This window comes from Bos mutus, chromosome 11, assembly GCF_027580195.1.
Source record: "Bos mutus isolate GX-2022 chromosome 11, NWIPB_WYAK_1.1, whole genome shotgun sequence".
In the NCBI taxonomy this organism is placed as follows: domain Eukaryota; kingdom Metazoa; phylum Chordata; class Mammalia; order Artiodactyla; family Bovidae; genus Bos; species Bos mutus.
Genome location: NC_091627.1, coordinates 46,765,653 through 46,778,695, shown reverse-complemented (window position 1 = coordinate 46,778,695; position 13,043 = coordinate 46,765,653). Strand labels below are relative to the sequence as shown.

General features: G+C 35.7%; 1 protein-coding gene across 7 annotated transcripts in view; it reads right to left on the bottom strand.

The window, feature by feature from the left end:
- The window catches only part of USP34 (ubiquitin specific peptidase 34), a 241,112-nt gene that overhangs the window by 183,767 nt on the left and 44,302 nt on the right, over window positions 1–13,043 (bottom strand). For all 7 annotated transcript variants that reach the window (XR_011466043.1, XM_070379396.1, XM_070379401.1 and 4 more), the window contains exons 2-3: window positions 12,438–12,525; window positions 1,498–1,918 (exon numbers count right to left, since the gene is read on the bottom strand). Coding sequence is in view for 6 of the 7 variants with exons in the window: in XM_070379396.1 (XP_070235497.1) it covers window positions 1,498–1,918; window positions 12,438–12,525 (509 nt within the window). In the remaining variant the exon portion in view is untranslated. The remainder of the gene's footprint in view (window positions 1–1,497; window positions 1,919–12,437; window positions 12,526–13,043) is intronic.

The window sequence follows — 13,043 nt, the reverse complement described above, 5'->3', positions numbered from 1 at the left end:
CACTGCAGATGGTGACTGCAGCCATAAAATTAAAAGACATTTACTCCTTGGAAGGAAAGTTATGACCAACCTAGATAGCATATTCAAAAGCAGACACATTACTTTGCCAACAAAGGTCCGTCTAGTCAAGGCTATGGTGTTTCCTGTGGTCATGTATGGATGTGAGAGTTGGACTGTGAAGAAAGCTGAGTGCCGAAGAATTGATGCTTTTGAACTGTGGTGTTGGAGAAGACTCTTGAGAGTCCCTTGGACTGCAAGGAGATCCAACCAGTCCATTCTGAAGGAGATCAGCCCTGGGATTTCTTTGGAAGGACTGATGCTAAAGCTGAAACTCCAGTACTTTGGCCTCCTCATGCAAAGAGTTGACTCGGCCACCTCATGCAAAGAGCTGACTCACTGGAAGAGACCCTGATGCTGGGAGGGATTGGGGGCAGGAGAAGAAGAGGATGACAGAGGATGAGATGGCTGGATGGCATCACCGACTCGATGGACATGAGTTTGAGTGAACTCCGGGAGTTCATGATGGACAGGGAGGCCTGGTGTGCTGTGATTATGGGGTCGCAAAGAGTTGGACACGACTGCGACTGAATTGAACTGACAGCTTCCACTTTTGCCTTCCTGGATCAATGCTAAGACTGTCGTGTAAGGAAGTCAGGCTACCCTAATAAAGAATGAGAGGTCATGCATAGAAAAATCCAAGGAGCCCTCAGGAGCAGCCAGCACGATCAGACATGTGAATGAGACGATCTTGGGACTCTCAAACCCATTCAACTCCCAAAATAAAGGCAACTGCGTTAAGTGAGGCCATACAAAAACCAACAAAGGAAATAACCAGGCTAGCCATGGAATCATGAGAAATAATCACTATTGTTTTAAGCCATTATTATAATACATTATCACATAACTGTTTCAATTCTTACTATATGGAGAAATAAATGCCATTATCTAAATAAACCTAAGACGGAAAGGCTTGTATAAATATCACTAGTGGAGGAGGGAAGAAGGGAGGGAGGCAGAGAAAAAAAATCACTAGTGGAATAAGTAAAGCATCTTGAATACAAAAGAAAATACTATTATTTAAAACTAGTAATTACAGATAATTTGTTAAGCATTTTTTCTTTATAAAAGGAATTCCAAATTCTGTTAACCTACATTTCTAAGAATAAAATTCCATGTCCTTTTTCCTCAATTACTAGTTTTTGAAAGTCACAGTAAGTAGAGCATAGATATACATTAGCAAAATATCTATCACTGATAGTTTACTTTTTATGAGTTCAATTTATAAATCTTTCCTTATTAGAATTACACTGAGCAAATGTTCAACACAAGTCGCTACAGAAATGCTCTTAAGAAATCCAAAATAATTTTTATAACGATAGTGATTTTTATAATTTTCCATCAATAATGACTATCTTCATATTTATTCGTAAGTGAGAAATTACCAACATAACCATGACTTGGTATTACTTAAAATTCACAATACCTATTTTTACATACCTCTATAGTAGGATGAGTATTATGCTTGTAAGCAGTATATAAGGGAAACTGAATCTGAAAAATTTTTGCCACACACAGTAAGAGTTTTTCCTTCTCATCTGTACTCCACAAACTAAAAGGATCAGAGTTCTTTGAAGATTCTTCCTCAGTCAGATTACAAATTCTTGTAGAGTTTGATTTTTTTTCTATTGATTTTTGTCTTTCTGTACTTCCTTCATTACATTCTCTTTCTATATTCTGTGGTTCTTCCGCTTGATTACTCTCATCTTGCCATGTGGAATCTATGTTGATAGTAGTACAATGTTTACAAAGCTGATCTCGGAGCACTTGAACTTGGGCAATCACTAAGTTAATAAGTGCACACACTACTTGGTTAAAAATCTCCAAATGCTTATACTCTTTGAAGCAGCACAGACATTGCCTACAAGAGAAAAAAAAAATTTAATTAATAAATGCTTCCTAAAGAGGCAACAATTATATCCTTCTAAAAAACAGTATTACAAAAGTAAATACTAAAATATTATTTTCAAGTAATTATTTCCTCCCTTCTGATAGAGTAGCACTATAGAAACTTTAAAAGATAGCATCACACCAAAAACTGATACTGGTAAAAAGTCACTAGATTAGATTGACAGCTATCATCTTCAGTTTTATATTTTATCTATCCCTCTAGACTTCCCTTCCGTTGTAGCTCAGTTGGTAAGAATCTGCCTGCAGTGCAGGAGACGCGGGTTCATTCCCTGAGTTGGGAAGATCCCCTGGAGAAGGAAATGACAACCCATTCCAGTATCCTTGCCTGGAAAATCTCATGGACAGAGGAGCCAGGTGGGCTGCAGTCCATGGGGCTGCAAAGAGTTGGGCACGACTGAGCGACTAACACTTACCCTCCAGACAAAGAACTACTTAAGAACAAGAATTACGGCTGTATCTTTGCTTCTCTAAGTACTAAGTACTCAATGCATGTTTAATAAGTTATTAGGAAACTGACTATAATAAAATACCTTGTTAGTAAACTTGACTCATTATCTTACATAAGGGATTTTGCTGTCAACTAATAAAAAAGTTTACATTTTGGGGGGGCAGAAGGGATAAATGTATATGTATGGCTGAATCCCTCTGGTGTTCACCTGCAACTATCACAACACTGTTTGTTAATCAGCGATACCCCAACAAAAGCTTCTTTTTTTAAGTTACATTTAAAAATAATTTGCAGCGGACTACACTGGTAGTACGGTAGTTAAGAATCTGCCTTCCAAAGGGAGGATGCAGGTTCAATCCCTGGTGGGGGAACTAAGATCCCACATGCCACAAGAAGCCCCTGCACCACAATGAAGACACAGCACAGCCAAAAAAAACTTCTAAATAAAAATAAAAAAATAATTTTCTTGGGATTTTCCTGGCAGTCCAATGGTTAAGACTCTGTGCTCCCACTCTGGTCAGGGAATGAAGATTCCACATGCCAGCTGTGCAGTGGCCAAAAATAATAATTTACCTGAAGGCTATTTAGAAGGACGTTCCTACCCTATCTGGCAGATCAAAAGTGTTTAGGAATAACACTTACACACACACTTACTTCAGTTCCAGTAAAAAACAAGAATAAAAATAATAAGAGTCTAATTATTACACATAATTATAGTTCTCTTAGACATGTTCAGTTAGAACAGTGCCTAGCATTTTACAGATAATCAAAGGGGTCTGGTGAGTCAATAAGTAAATGATACACAAGTACCACATTATAATGTATACAAAGACAAATGACAGTTAAGCGACTATCACAATTTGCATCTATTTATCAAAACAAATCAAAACTCTTACTGTACCAAAAAGATCACCAACTTCCTGTATGGCCATATAAGAATAATTTCTTTTTCTCTAGATGTGGAAGATCTGAAGTATGGCCACAATTCTTTAACACTCTTCCCTTTAAAAAGGGAAGCCCAATTTTCCTCCTCTTGAATGTGGACCAGACTTAATGACCAATGAACGGAATGTGGCAGAAATGACAATGTGTGACATCTAAGACTAGGTCATAAAAGACCTTGCTTCTGCCTTGCTCTTTTGGATCACTCACTCTGAAGGAAACCAGCTAACATGTAAGACACTCAAGGAGGCCAAAGCAAGGTCCACATGAGAAAAAACTAGCCTTCCACTAACCACCCATTTGCCAACCATGAAAGGGAGTCAACTTGGAAATAGATCCTCCGGTCTCATGTAAGGTCATGACTACAACCGGAACCAACCAACTAAACCACTTCCAAACTCCTATTCATACAGTAATTGATGATAAATGTTTATAATTGAGATAATAAATGTATCAGGATAAGAAATGCTTGTGTGTTTTTTTTTCAATTATTTATTTGGATGTGCCAGGACTATCCCATGGACGGAGGAGCCTGGTAGGTTGCAGTCCATGGGGTCTCGAGGAGTCGGACACGACTGAGTGACTTCACTTTCACTTTTCACTTTCATGCATTGGAGAAGGAAATGGCAACCCACTCCAGTGTTCTTGCCTGGAGAATCCCAGGGACGGGGGAGCCTGGTGGACTGCCGTCTCTGGGCTCACACAGAGTCGGACACGACTGAAGCGACATAGCAGCAGTGCCAGGACTTAGTTGCAGCATGGGGGATGTAGTTCCATGATCAGGGATCAAACCCAGGCCCCTGCATTGGGAGCAAAAGTCTTAGCCACTGGACCACCAGAGAATTTCCTATTGTTGTTTTTAAAACACTAATTTAGGAGTACTTTGTTACACAGAAATACACAAATGATATACCAGGACTATTTTCTAGATGGCAAAATGAAAGGAATTTTATCTCTAAGGCCTCCTCCAGCTTTAAGTTCTATAATATTACAATATCTACAAGAAGAAAAACACATTAATCAACATTTTTCTGATGAACAGCTTCTTTCTTTAGGTTTAGGAAAGACCAAGGTCAAAGGGAAGAATCATACATTTGACTATCTTTAGTGAAAATGGCATCTTGAGTTTCTCCTCAAAAAAACAAACTTAAGGTCAGAGTTCAGATCAGTAAAGCCAAAGAGTTAGTCAAATTTACTTTAAAAATTCACTGTCAGGGATGGACCTAGAGATTATCATACTAAGTGAAGTAAATCTGACAGAGAAAGACAAATATCATATGATAATCTCCTATATGTGAAACCTAAAAAAAAAAAAAAAGATACAAATGAACTTATTTACAAAACAAACTCAGACTTCAAAAACGAATTTATGGTTGCCAAAGAGGAAAGGTAGGGGGGAGGGATAATTTAGGAACTTGGTATTAACATATATATACTACTATATATAAAATAGATAACCAACAAAGACCTACTATTCAGCACAGCGAACTCTATTCAATATTCTGTAATAACCTATGTAAGAAAAGAATCTGAAAAAGAATAGATACATGTGTAACTGAGTCACTTTGCTATACACCTAAAACTAATACAATATTGTAGATCAACTATACTCTAGTATAAAATAAAATTAAGAAATAATAAAATTAAAACACACTATCATGATACGAGCATTAAATTGTTTGATAACTGACTAGGAAACTAATCTTAAAATACTAAATTGATATATGAACAAAGTAACAAACTGGATCTAGGTCCTTACAGATGTAAAATATACACATTCAAGGAGAGTTGAGGATTTAAGATAATACACACACACAAACACATATCTTTAAAATAATTATATACTATATAAATTATACATTGTACTGCCTCCTCAATTTTGAGAAGTCTAGGTATCTGAATTCTCAATTCCGCATGTCTCTCTGTATCCACACCCACAACACAAGGAGGGAAAAAATTTTAGTTTTTTAAAACAAAAACATCACCTTTTCAGTTAAGCCCAATCTGATTTTACAAATAAACTTATTTCTTCTATGTTGTAAATCACACTACAAATATACATAAGGAAAAAAATCATTAAAGAGATAATGGAAGAAAAGATGACAGCAAGAAATTCTGGATGTTAGAAAAGGGAGGAAAAACAAGTGTGTTCCAAATAAACAAACTTAGAAGGGGCCACAGGAGAAAACTATCAGCAAAAAGATTCACCCCACAGAACACTGGAAAAGCTCAGGACTGAAGAGGTTCAGACACCTCAGAAGGTAGAAATAAAGGAAATAGGACTAAATGAAAGGTACTGTTAAAACCTGCAGGCTCCCATTCCAGACAGCAAGAATACTACCCCTACCTGACCCAGGAAAAGAAGAAATTCTTACTGTACATAAAATGAACAAGATAAACTCAGGAACATAAGATACTGAAGAAGGCAAAGATAAGAAAATGAAAGTGAGAATTATGTAAAATTATGACTGAATGGTGAACCTCACTCAAGTATCCTTCTCTGCCCAACCATCAGATTAATGTATCTCCAAGGGGAAAGATTCTATTTCTATTCTAACAGAAATGTTCACATTTCTATTAGAAAATGTGAACAACCAAGAGAGAACGCCTATAATAAAGTCTGCTCAACATTTTACCACATCATACAGTACATGCCAAAATCTGAGATGCCCCATTCACACAGAACTTGCAATCTATTTTTCAGTGGCCCTCTCTTAACCATGAAAAGATAGCCAAGGATACTAAGACTTTCCAGGAAAAACTGTGTCACTAAAAACAGATGAAAGCAAACAAAAGAAGTTTAGAGGCAGTAGATAAAACACAGCAAGAAAAAAGGTTTTAATTTATATCCTCAGAGAAATGAAAGATACTCGATTACCGAAACAACAGAATACTGTTAAAAAACGCATTCCAGTTACAAAACAGAGCCATTTAATGTGTACAGATGTGCATTATATAGCTTTTGCTTATATATCATTCACAATTTAAAAAAAAAATTAAAATTACATCAATTTGTAAAATTCAATAGTAGATCCAGAGGTAAAACTGAAGAAATCTCCCAGAAAGTAGACTAGGCAAAGAAAAATAATGGGGAGAAAAAGAAAACTATCAATCAAGGAGGTATAATTTCTGACTGATATTTGCAAGAAGACAGCAAAAAATACAGAGCTAAGGAAACTATGAAATAAAAATAAAATTCAGAACTGAAAACCCACGAGAACACGTATCATCATGAAATTTCTGAAGCCAAGGAGGGATAAAGATCCTAAAAGCTTGCAGGAAGAGTCAAAAGAGTGACATGGAAAAGCTCAGGAATAAAAACAGTGCATACTTCCTCAAAGTAATACTAGGAGATAAAATACAATGGAATAACACTTTCAATATTCTGAGAGATAATAATTTTCTATCTAGTATTCTGTATCCAACAAAAGTTATCAATAAACGTAAGGGCAGAAGAGACATTTCTTTTTTAGGCCACAAAGGTCTAAAAACCATTTATCTCCCTGGTAATTTTTCTCAGAAAACTCATCATCCAAACAAAATAAAGAAGTAAACTAATAAAGATGGCATGCAATCCATGAAACTAGAGATCCAAGACAACAGAAAAGCAAAAGAAATTTCAAGGATGATCTAAAGAGAAGATAGCTGTTTCAGTAACCCTAATGAGAAATCAATACAGACTGGAGTAGGAAGATGAAGTCCAAAGGAGATGGAGGGAAGGAAAGAAATAACAGATCACTTAATGATGTATAAAATGTAAAAACTAATACTAAGAAAGGCTGTAGATTTGGGGGAAGAATAAGCAATTCCCACCCAGAAAATTAATCAAATGAAAAACAAGCCACTAAACTCTATGAAACAAAGAATAACAAAAGGAAAACAACAATTGATATATTTTAAGGCATAAAGTGAATCACAGAATCTTTTTTGGCAATCACTGAGCAATTATTTTCATTTTTAGAACTACCTCAAGAACTGACATAACTATATTGAGAGGATGGGGAAGGTTAAGTGGGTGAAACCATTATGCATCAGAAAAGGAAGTTCACAAATTATATCCAAAATTAATAAAGCAATAGAAATATGATTTTTGATATAGCTGAAATATAATTACTATTTCAGAAAATAAGTTAATGTCAAAACCAACATTTTAAAGAATTTAAAACAGAAATGGGTCTGAGAAGACAGGAGACAATGGACTTTTTTACAGGCCTTTTCTTCCCATTTATTTTTTAAACTCTACACATACTGCTTTGTATTTGTACACCAAAATCATATATTACCTTTGACTACCTGAGCTTATCCTATTTTATTCTCTGTCTTACCCCTATTACTACCAGCCTGATAAGACTTTTATTACTTAAGTAGAGTTTTGTGCTGCCTATGTGAGTGGAGTACGCTTACACTTAAGAACACACAATGATAAAAATTTCTAAATGATAATATAAAATGCATGTGTGCTCAGTCACTTCAATCATATCTGACTCTTTGCGACCCTACGGGCTGTAGCCCACCAGGCTTCCTCTGTACATGGGATTCTCCAGGCAAGAATCCTGGAGTGGGTTGCCATTTCTTACTCCAGGGAATCTTCCCAACCCAGGGATCGAACCCATGTCTCCTGCATTACAGGTGGATTCTTTATCCATTGAGCCACTTGGGAAGCCCCCAATATAAAATATGTAGCATTAATTAATATAATAAAAATACTAACTACACATTCATGAGGAAGCTATATGTCAAAATTAAATTATTTCAACCTGGATTCCATAATTTGATCTAGCAAATATTCCAACAGATCTAACATTTTCCTGGCCTAGTACTGCTAAACATGAGAAAAAACTATTCATCTACAGCATCCAACCTTAGCAAAAGCTTATTTATGAGCTAATTTCTGAAAAGCACTACTTTGAATAGTGGTCAATATCAATATCCCACTAGCCACAATCTTAATGCCAAAATAAAGACTAAACTCTTAAACAGTGGAGAATATACATTAACCTATTCAAAAGCAGTAGTATCTAAAACCATTCTAAAACAGTTTTAAAATAAAGTTGATTAAAACAATGAAAATAAGCAATAGCCTCAAATATTTATTAAGTAACAAATGACAAATAAGAAAGGTACAATTTTTAGCCTGAAAATACAAAGAATCACCCCCTACCTAGCACTCAGAATTCTTTCAGGGGAGAAATAAGATTAGAAAGTAGACAAGCAGGAGACAATGAGGAAACCTGAATGGCTACTAAAGGCATCTTCAAGATATAAACATAATAAGCCTATTTTATAATAGGCTTTAAACAAGTCAAAAAAAAAAAAAATCTGGCAGCAATTCCAACAAGAAGGATTTTGCCTTGTAGGATCAATGCCTTCATCATTAATGACATTTCCTTTCATATCCATATATGCTCTTTTCCAAATTTATATTCTTAAATTTATTCTAATATTCTCTCCCCATTCTCTGAGAATTCATTTTATTTCCCATTTCATTCCAATTTCCCATTCCAATAGTGATAAAATAATGATAATCTGTTAAAGTAACATACATAACTACTTAAATCTTACAAAGAAGTGACAGCTATATTACTGAGATGAAGCAATTAAAAATGATGACGAAATAAGGATGACACAGTCATTCTGTTATGCACCTAAAACTACCACAACATTGTTAACTGATTATATTCCAGTATAGAACAGTTTAAAAAAATATTTGATGATATAGAGACTGATCACAGTTCACATAAAAAAAATCAGATTATAAAAGATATAGTTTTATAATCACATTTTTGTAAAACTTTAAACTTTACTGTTTCCAACCTTACACCAAGGTTATGCCAAAAAAATTTACCAGTTGTCAATCTGGGTGATGGCATATTTTCCTTTTAAACTTTTATCTTCTGTATTTTCTAAAAAGATTTTCACAGTAAGTATATCCTTTAAACAGGAGGAAAATTATAAAATATTAAAGCCTTCGAACTTTCTATAAATATTAAACTTTTAACATACTGCATTTTCAAGTGAACATTCTCTTTCACCTATATCCTGGCCAATCAATATATCAGAAAAGTGATTCATCACTCATAATCTTATGGAAGTTAACACTTTTCTCCCAGAAAACCTATAAAGAACATTTTGTATGAGATGTCACGGGTCCATTTGTGCATAAAGGTACACTGATGGATTTTCCATGGTCATGAGCCACCAAGTTAAGACTTTCTTTTGTAAATTAACTTTGTCTTGCTGCTGCTGCTGCTGCTAAGTCACCTCAGTCGTGTCTGACTCTGTGTGACCCCATAGATGGCAGCCCACCAGGCTCCCCCATCCCTGGGATTCTCTAGGCAAGAATACTAGAGTGGGTTGCCATTTCCTTCTCCAATGCATGAAAGTGAAAAGTGAAAGTGAAGTCACTCAGTCGTGTCCGACTCTTAGCGACCGCATGGAGTCCAGCCTACGAGGCTCCTCCGTCCATGGGATTTTCCAGGCAAGAGTACGGGCTGGAGTGGGGTGCCATTACCTTCTCCAACTTTGTCTTATTAGTAGCCAATTACCCCCTACAAGAACCACAATCTTAACCTAAGCAACAATATTTTTTGATACCCTAGAGAGAAACAGGAGCAGGGAGAGCAGAGCAGGCGAACAGGCAACAACTTTTACTATACAGCACTGCGATCCAACTGGATATTTTACGGTCACTTCTCTCTTCTATCAGTATGAATGATTACAAGTGTAATATTCTACTTTTTGGTATTTTTTACTATCAGCTAAATAACTATCGCTACTTATCAACATGTGAACAGCATTATAAATATGACAAACTGTTTTCCAATTTGACATTTCATTCTTTGGCTTATGTACCCCTTCAACATAGATTTCATTTTCTAAAATAAGTTTTAACAATTTTAATTAAAATAAGTGTTTAATTAAGTTATTTTGTTTAGATACTGTACTAAGTATCTTGTTTCTTCAACTTCATGAAGACAGTAGTAGCTTTATTATTACTCATTTCACAAGTAAGGAAGTAAGAGTTTACAGAAGTTAGCTAATTTGTCATAATCACCTAGTATACAGGTGATGGAGGACTGGAAGCCACATCTACTGGGCTCCAAGGCCACAGTCTAAAGCACTATATTCCGGAACAGCATCAGATAAAAGGCAGAGTCTCTACAGTGAGAGCTACAAATTACTGCCTGCTGCTGCTACTGCTAAGTCACTTCAGTCGTATCCGACTCTATGTGACCCCATAGACGGCAGCCCACCAGGCTCTCCTGTCCCTGGGATTCTCCAGGCAAGAACACTGGAGTGGGTTGCCATTTCCTTCTCCAATGCATGAAAGTGAAAAGTGAAAGTGAAGTCGCTCAGTCGTGTCCGACTCTTAGGGACCCCATGGACTGCAGCCTACCAGGCTCCTCCATCCATGGGATTTTCCAGGCAAGAGTACTGGAGTGGGGTGCCATTGCCTTCTCCGAAATTACTGCCTAAAACTGTACATATCAAAATTTCATTTACATTTTCATTCCCAGTCCACAAACTCCAAGTTAAAGTTTCCTGATACAAGGACTGAGTATACATCTAGGATAAATGTGAACTAGAAAAGGACCCATTCAGCTCCACTGATAACTAATGGTGAGATGCCAGGAAAATGATAATTCTCTGAATTTCATTTTATTTAGTGGCACACTTATAAATCCTGAAATCAGGAATAAGATTTTATCCCAGTAAATAACATGTTGCTACCGAGCTGTAGCTGCAATAAATTCAAAATTATGACTCAAATGTATCATTTCTCAGCAAATACTTTAGATTTTTAATGTTAATTTTAAATCATTAGTATAACGAAATATCCAATCATCTATCCTACCCATAATGAAAGGGACAAACAGCAAGCACAGATAAACTTAAGTCAAAAGAAACTCAGGTCAATGGGACTCAGCAAAGAGATGCCCAATAATAATGGCACTTATGTTTTAAAATCTATAATCTTTTTGGAACAAATACAAGCACCGCTTTATTGACAAGAGAGAAAGAGAAAACACAGGATAAAGGGATGTTACTGTAAAGCAAATGCTATTTGAAATTAAACTATTCTGATAAACTCCATGATCAGTCTGTCACCTCACAACATTCACCTCTGTTATTACTGTATTTAATGTGTTCATTAATCACTGCACACAATGCTTCAAACATTTTTTTTTCCCAGAAAATTTCAGAAGAGCTAAGAATCTTTAAACAAATAGATACCTACGTAAAAGAATTTTTTAGCCATGACCAGCTAAACTCATGTCGAGGAACAGTAATTTGCAAATCCCTGCTATACACTGTGGTTATAGTAATGACTGTTCTGTACAATTTTATTCTATATATTTGTATGAAATTTAAAAATCAACCTAATATACATAATTATTATGGAAGGAACAAATAGAAAGTAGCTCCCAGAATGGTCAAAGTGTCCTCTACTATAATACTGTTTTAAAAGTTTAAGTTTGTTATAGATCTCTAGCTATGACATAATGATTGTTCAATCTCTCAAAATAATTATTTTTTACCATTTCAGTCATTTCCATGTTTCTAAGTAATGACAGAATCCTTCCCATATTTCTAAACAATTCATGTTTTAAAAGCAAAACATGAATGATCCCAAGAATAACCGGAGAAGATTTAATATTGATAAACTGTGATTTAATGACAAAAGGTATATAAACCAAAACCCTAAAGAAAAAATTTGATGACAGTGTAAATTTAAAATACAACAAGGGGGAATTCCCTGGTGGTCTAGTACTTGAGCTTCCACTGCAGGGGTACAGGTTCAATCCCTGGTCAGGGAACTAAGATTCCATAAGCCCTGCAGCATGGCCTAAATGAATTAATGAAGCTTTTCAAAAAAAAAAAGAATATAACTAAAAATTCCCTGGCGATCCAGTGGTTAGAACTCCATGCTTTCACTGCCAAGAGTTAAAGTCAATCCCTGGTTGGGGAACTAAGATAATATAAGTCACGTGGGTGTGACCAAAAAAAACAAAAAATTAAAATATAAAATAAAATACAACTAACAAAGTTAGTCTTCAAAGTACTTAAAGACGCATACCTCTGTGTCCAGGAATTGATATAAGCAAATATTTTGAGAGTATGTTCCTTTCTGAGCTGCAGTCCATCACCACCTTCTATATCAGATACTGAAAGAAAGTAGAAAAAGTAACTTTTAAATTATGAATAAACAATGCTAAACCAGTATTAAAGTCAACAGGGACTTCCCTGGCAGTCCAATGGCTCAGACTCCATGCTCCCACTGTAGGGTACGCAAGTTCGATCCCTGGTCGGGGAACTAAGATCCTGCATGCTACACACAGTGGCAAAAAAAAAAAAAATAAAAAGCCAATACTTAAAAAAAAAAAAAAAATAGATTTACAAATATTTCACATAATTTGTTTTTGCTTTCACTAAAGAAAATAAATCTGTTTAATTAATGACTAATATGATGCTTTGTCCCACAAAGTCTCAGAAAAACTCAGAAATTAGAAACATTGAGTACTTCTAAAAGGAGGAATATAAGTGAGGTTAAAAAATAGTAGAGCCTTATTAAGAAGCAGTTAGACAAACCCCCATACCCTTTACTGCCCTCCCACCCCACCCACCCACTTTGTGTGTGTGCACAGGGGCGCGCACGCACGCACACACACACACACACACACAC